This window comes from Centruroides sculpturatus, unplaced genomic scaffold (genome assembly GCF_000671375.1).
Source record: "Centruroides sculpturatus isolate CEXI.00-Female unplaced genomic scaffold, Cexi_2.0 scaffold628, whole genome shotgun sequence".
Taxonomy (NCBI): domain Eukaryota; kingdom Metazoa; phylum Arthropoda; class Arachnida; order Scorpiones; family Buthidae; genus Centruroides; species Centruroides sculpturatus.
Window position 1 is genome coordinate 386,389 of NW_019385010.1, and position 7,129 is coordinate 393,517.

General features: G+C 34.2%; 1 protein-coding gene across 1 annotated transcript; it reads right to left on the reverse strand.

Moving 5' to 3' along the window:
- Positions 1–229: 229 nt before the first annotated feature.
- LOC111633365 lies at positions 230–1,205 on the reverse strand. The gene is made up of 2 exons (XM_023377920.1): positions 1,095–1,205; positions 230–1,012 (listed from the first exon to the last, which is right to left on the reverse strand). The coding sequence occupies exons 1-2, from the start codon at positions 1,129–1,131 to the stop codon at positions 390–392; spliced, it is 660 nt and encodes a 219-aa protein (XP_023233688.1). The 5' UTR covers positions 1,132–1,205; the 3' UTR covers positions 230–389.
- Positions 1,206–7,129: the final 5,924 nt, after the last annotated feature.

The following is a 7,129-nucleotide window of genomic DNA, read 5'->3' on the forward strand; positions in this document are numbered from 1 at the left end:
TTTATCCCGTCCCGAGATATTAAACGAAATAAACGCCAACACTCCACGTACACGCGGGAATCCCCCCTTTTTGACTTTTTTAGGTTTAAGAGGTCTCAAAACGTGGAGATATGAAAAAACCCCAGGGTCAAATTAAACGCGATTCAATACTCTTCCTCGTTTTGTATCAGCGATTTTGTATATATATGGTTAAATATACGACGGAACTCTCCTTTAAAGAAAATAATATACCAGAGATACAAATAATATTTATTCGGAATTAACGTAACAGATGTAATATAATTAAAATTAATTTGAGTGTTTTTAACAATGGAAATTATAAATTTTCACAGCGTAAATTTTTTGTGCTGGCAATTTTACATATATAAAATTTCTGATAGATGAGCATTTTATAGAGGCATCCTGGTACGAGTACACGCTCTTCCCATAGCGGGGAAGTAGTTATAGGTAAATACGTTGAAAAATTCGCTGGTTAATCTCTGATTGAATTCGTCCTCCGCAAACTTCTTCAGTTCGTTATTAAGTGGACCCAATCCTGTGAATTTAGAAGTAACTTTTCCGGTTTGCGTTAAATGCATCGTTCTAAGGGACGGAGAATTGAATTCGTATCTAGAAGTCACTTCGACGTAAGCGTAACTAGGAGACATACTGCCAGTTACGGTGATACTCGTTGTCGGGAGCTTGCCGTATTTCAACTTACCCTGGAATTGAAACTTTATATCTCTGAATTCCACCGTGCAGTTAAGGGTAGCGTTACCGTAGGGACCGCGATATATCGGAGAACAGTCTCTCGCCCTTCTGCCCCTGAACATACCGGTCATGTTTCCATTATAATAATCAATTTTAACTTTGACGTTGATGAACATTACTTTAGTTCTTCTTTCAAAGGTGAAGTTACCTAATCTGGCCGGATCGATGTTCGAATACGCTCCGTCAGCGGGAAGATTTGTGTGAAGAACCGTATCCATGTATTGGTTAGTTTGAAAAGGTGAATATGCCAATGCTACACCCGCTGATTTAAAAATATAAATTAGTTTAATAGAATAAAATTTGTGAATTATTCCAAAGTTTAGTAATAGAATTTAAATAATTACCAGCAAAGAAAAGGACTAGGAGACACGTGGGCATCATCTCGTAACGGGTTCGGTTAACGGCGAACAAACGAAACAATTGTATGTAGTGGAAACGTTTACTACTTTATATATCTTTTAGCACCCGGAATTTTGATGATAATCACGATGACGTAGTGATAAATATCTATTACCGTCTATGACGAAATAAAACAAACGGAATAGTGAAATATGCATAAAAAACGTCGAGATAACGAATGACATCAGTTTTATTGCTTGGTACTGTACATAACAGTACAAAAATAATTTATAAGCTACTTAAAATTTTTAAAAATTATAAGAATATTAACATATACTTCTGATGATATTAGGTGCTGCTTGGTTTTTATTGACACGGGCCCTTTTGAGCCAAACTGCTAAATATCCAAGCGATTATGGGCAAAATAAGAACTCTGGTGTATATGGTCCTCTGACACTTTTCATTGTAGTTTTCTTTACGAAAACTGCAAATGTCATCAAAAATCTCGTTAATTATAATCGAATATATCAATAATTTATTGTTTTTAAGTAGACCGGGTTTAACTGACAGTCAGATGATCATCTTTGGTGTTTCGGGTTCTAGGTCTCCTCTATCGCGTATAGCGAATGTTGTTTTTTTAAGCTACGGCAACGCAACACTCGGGCGATGTCTTCCGGGAGGTCTTGTTAAGGGAAACTGGCCCCTATTTAGGCGTTACAGATGTGGAGAAAACCCGGAAAACTCCACGTAGCCAGCCAGCCTGTCCGAGCCAGGCTGGTTGGGCTATAACGGATGTAATACTCTCAAAGACTTGTAAAGAGATTTTAGCCGATTTTTCGACACGACAACGCCTAAAAATATAAAATCACGCCGAGTAACAGTCGAAGACAGAAGTGTACAGAAATAAGATTAATTAATAACCATTTCGGCCATCTGGACAACTGCATTTCGGCACTGGTATGTCAGATGCGGAAAACTGCGAAAAACTGAGGAAATGCACTGTTAAGAAATAGAATAATAGATATCAATAAGTGTATATTAATTAATTTAACTATTGCTGGTTAATATTTTAAAATACTGATCAGTGAATTTACGAATATCTTAATTTTACTAAACCGTTTCGAATTTTTTAATTCGTTGTAAATAAAAATATTATCTTTACAAAATGTTGCTCTTTGAACAGACGAGTTTTTTCGTAGAAAAAGAGGACGATATTATTATCTGAGTGGAACGGACAGTTGTTCGTTCTTGTAAGAAAATAGATAAGATTACACACGTTATTTCTAGATAAAAGTTTCGTAAATATTTCTCGCGCTTGTTTACTTATATTTACGTAATTTTCCGGAATTTTTGAACGGGTCATCTCTCGCTGTTGTATATAGATCAGTCAAACCTGTGTAAACCGGAATCTAGCGGTATCGAATATTTTTTCCGGTTTGGCATGTTTCTGTTTTGAACAGGGTTTTTTAAACACGAGATCGCTCCGTTTCGAAGAATTTTTCTGTTTTAGGCGGGTTTCCGTTTTATTCGAGCGCGTTTTCGGACAGATTTTACTGTATACACTTCACGAATAATGGTTTGATTACGATTAATTTAGTATGAACGAAAACAAGAAAGAATAAGTGTAAATTTTTAACTTTCATGGCAGGTGAAATGTCTATCCGATAAAAAAATATTCAGTGTGACGTTGTAAAAGAGTGATTGTGACGTCTATAAAAATACTATGCGCACTAAACGCTGGTTACTGTCTGAAATTTCATAAAGAGGAGATGATTTCCGTTGTATGCGGTTGCAACGACGGAATTAAATTTTCTAATAGATAAACCTGAATATATAATATATACCTGAATAATATATATACCTAATATCGTTTTGTCATTGTACTGTACAGTACAATGACAAAACGATATAAAATCGTCAGAAACAAAAATATATGTTGAGTATAGAACCGTAAGGAGCTAACTATGAAACCATTATCTTAAAAAAACGAGATTTGATAAATCGGACAAATTTCCATATCGATCGAAGAATTTGTATGTAATCGTTGGGAATTTTACCTATCCGCTTACGTTCCAAACAAGAGCTATTGAATATACTAGCAATACCCTATTACTAAGTAGCTGCAAAATTTAGAATTAGCTGCGTGTGGTTCTATACTAATGTTATGTATTCACTCGGATTCGTATACAATTTCGGTGGTTTATTTATTTATTTTTTAATTCTTTCCGCTCCGCCAGACTTCTAATCGTACCCGTGGTGGGTTGGGCAAATCCACGCGCGTGTTGGCACCAGACAACATCCAGAAATTCCTGGGATTCCCGGCGCCTAGTCCGACGTCTTAACCGTCTCTATCCGATTATCAATTTTGGTGTTTGGAATTGTCGAGCTACATTTCGTTTCGTCAAAATAGCGTGTGTGCGCGTTTGTATAAATTCGACGTCAGTTTATATTGTCTTATTACAAAAAATTTTAAGAACGAAATCAAACCGAAAGATGATCCACGAGCAAATTTTAGAGGAGGAAATTTTGAATTCTTTACCTTTAATAAACAATTATTTAATATAAATTATACATGAACTTAGATATAATAAAATTAAAATATAGTAATAAAAATATTAAATGATAAAATTGTAAAGCTCCTCGTTAATAATAATAATAATAATAATAAAAACCTTAGGGATGAAAGGGAGCGAGCGTAAGATTTGTTCTTACGTCGAAATGACAACGCGCTATTCCGACAAAAATTAGCGCGCCTTTAATTAAAGTATCGCAAATTTGATAAGAATGGCTCATAAATCACAAAGAGTTTACGAGTGAAATTACGTAAATAAACACGAATTAGACGTTAGATAAGAAAATTTATAATTATTCAAACTGTAAACTTGTTCGGATTACATCGGCCATGGACGTTTCATTTGTCCAAAGAGCTTTATATTTATAAGTAAATGACGGAATGGAATTATTTGGCAAATTATTCGTTTCCTTTTCGATAGTACAATTACTTTGTTTTACAATACACGGGACAATGTAACCGCAACCGCAAAATAAATGACGATCGCTATTGACGAAAGATACGCGAATAAAGTTTTATAATTTTTATTCTTCGATTCGTCGAGCGACTGGAATCACGGTAAAACAATATAGGCCTACGTCATAAAATTTTCCTGTCAATGAAATAACATACGAGTAAAACAACTAAAAAAATTAATTTAAAGCAAAATGCTAATGTAATATGTATTGTATTAAAATGTAAAATATTAGTGAGTCCGCCAGGTGGCGATCGTTGTGATGCATCACGGGAACGGCACCTGAGCGCTCACTTTGGTTGGAACTTTTTCACAATAAACATAACAGCTAACGCGCGAGAAATATCAAAATTGCACTCATTTTATTCTACGCAGTAATTTGTTGGAACTACTAGATACAAAAAAAACGTGAAGTATATTTTTTACCATAAATTAGGTCCGTAAATACGCTGACACTATTGTCACATATTTACACTATTGTATTTATATCGCAGCTGTGCTAGCGACATATAAATTTGCACATTAGATGTGTTTTTTAAGATGTAAAGATGTAATTTCTGAGAAATCCAATCAATGTCGCGCAATTTAGACTCTCGCAACCTTAAAAGAATAATATACAAAACCATCATTCGCGAGTCACTAAAAATTCCATCAAATCATAATTATTATAGTACACGTTAAAGACGTCGTCACTTTCGGCAATACGTGCTCTATTTTACGTCGATAGTCTCCAATTAAATTTACTTATTGACGAATGTACCCGAATAAGTTAAGATCGGGTACATTAACAGATTATTTTAATTAATATAACAACATATTTACACGCGAGACATCATTTTTTTAGTCGTTAACGTTAATTTTAGGTTTGATTTCGTTACGTATTAAAAGAATAGCCTAAGAGGATATTCTTTTAATGCGTAACGAAATCAAACCTAAAATTCTGTAATATTTTTGACTTTTTTTCTTAGATGTAAACTATATGCAGAACTATTTGCGTGATTTACAATTTGGAGAAATTAATATGCAATCAGATATTCCGTATAATGTAAATCTTACAACACCAAAAATCGTAAGAATATTTCGAGTGGTAGAAAAGGATGGTGAATTTGGTAAGATATTTATGTAAGGCTATATTTTTGTATTAATTTGTTACTCGGCTCTTAATCAATGCCAGACTAAAAAACAAATTGATTTTAAAAAGCCAATCGATAAGACAAAACTTTGGGGTCGAATTTCTCGGGTCCTACTAAACAGGCTACAAGCTTTCGGGAGAAGAGTGTAGCCATAAATAGCGAAATTTAACGCGCGCGTTTAGGCGAAACTTAGATAAAACGAAAACATCGGAAGAAGAAAAAATAAGATGGAAACATTTTAATAAGTTCTACGAATCGTGTGATGGATAATCCAATAATAATTCTTCGCCTCGTTACCTACGGTGCCTTCTCCTTCGTGTACAGTACCTCTACGAGTACCGTTTGCTGCCCATCGAGTTTATCTGCGTCTGGTCCCGCATCTAATTCATCGGATTCGTGCAACCTGAACTTATTCTGTCCCTCAACGTCTGTAGCGACAACAGAGAACCGTAAGAGAAAGCTTGAACCCCCTGCGTGGTTTCTAGAAGAAATGGCAAAAGGAGATGCAAAGGATGAACGGCGATTGAAAAAAGTGAAAGAATATTAAAGAAAAATAAGTGCGGGATTTGCGGCAGTTCGGAGTGCACTCATAGCTGACATAATTAAAAATAAAAACAAAAGAAAATTAACTTTTTCAACCTTGTAATGTGTCTTTTTCCTTAAAACAGCTTAAGTTTGGCCAATTTTCCACTTATTACATGCCGAAGGTTAAGTGATGAAAAGGATTCAAAAACTAGCGAATATTATTCTACCCAGTCTGATTTCTAAATCTCTTAAAACCTTCAGCGTGCGATGTCTGGGCAATTAGCCAACCTTTGTCTGCTTTAAAAAGAGTAGCTTTTTGTCTGTTCAGCAAGAATTTTATAAATATATTTATTAAAAGTATTTTAAAAGAACCACCGGTAATAGTGTATAAAGATTAATTTTTTAAATTAACAAATTCGGATAACTTAACAAAAAGTATTATGTCGATTTTTTTTATTTAAAGACAGAGACATTTATTAAAATTTTAACTGTTTAAAGCAGATACGAGAGATGGACGATACTATACGTACAAACAAATTTATAATAGTTATTACAATAAATAGTACATTCCAAACATAATATTTTATTACATTTAAACACTGAATTCTTATAGTACAATGCCTACAATGTATTATACACTACATACAGCCCTACGGCATCACCCGGTCTCGGAACAGCCGAGTTGCTACCGAGTCCTTCTTATCAGCCGCTCCATCAGTATTTGAGTAACTGCTGCGGGGTTCTTCCAGTTCTTCTAAACTATTCCGTTCACTGACAGTCTGTACTGCCATCATTATACATAATACAAAAATCACGCACAACACAACAGGCAATAATAACTTTTGTAGCAAAAGCTCTCTTTCCGACGTATAAGTATTTCAGTTTTCAGAATCTACCAAACAAATGGACAAAGGCTGGCTCAATCGCCACTCTGCTCGAGCTTAATACTTTGTTACAGTTTTTTCCCTTCTTGTTAAATAGCCAGTTTGGCGATAAAGTGTTAGGAGTAATTTCGATAGAGGATACGCGCAATCCCCTGTCGTACGACAAGTTTTTGGAAAAAATTATGGTTTTCCCAATTTTGGAATAGAGAGGAATATTTCGGAACACCCTTGAGTCATTTGAGGATTCAGCCCATCCCGAAAATCTATATCTATATCTATATCTATATATAGGCCTATAAAAATAAACAATGAAATTTACAATACATACATATAAATTAAAATAAATATAAGAAAATTAAAACTGCACATGATTCTTTTGATACTTATAAACATTTCTCTTTAACATTTTTTGGGAATTTTAAATTATAAAACTTATAAACAATGAATAAATATATAAGAAAAACAATAAAAT

Excerpts from the sequence above, each read along its gene's own strand:
- LOC111633365 (XM_023377920.1), bottom strand. The coding sequence starts at position 1,131 with ATGATGCCCACGTGTCTCCTAGTCCTTTTCTTTGCTG. Across the intron at positions 1,013-1,094 it reads CCTAGTCCTTTTCTTTGCTG|CGGGTGTAGCATTGGCATAT; the intron begins GTAATTATTTAA and ends TTTTTAAATCAG.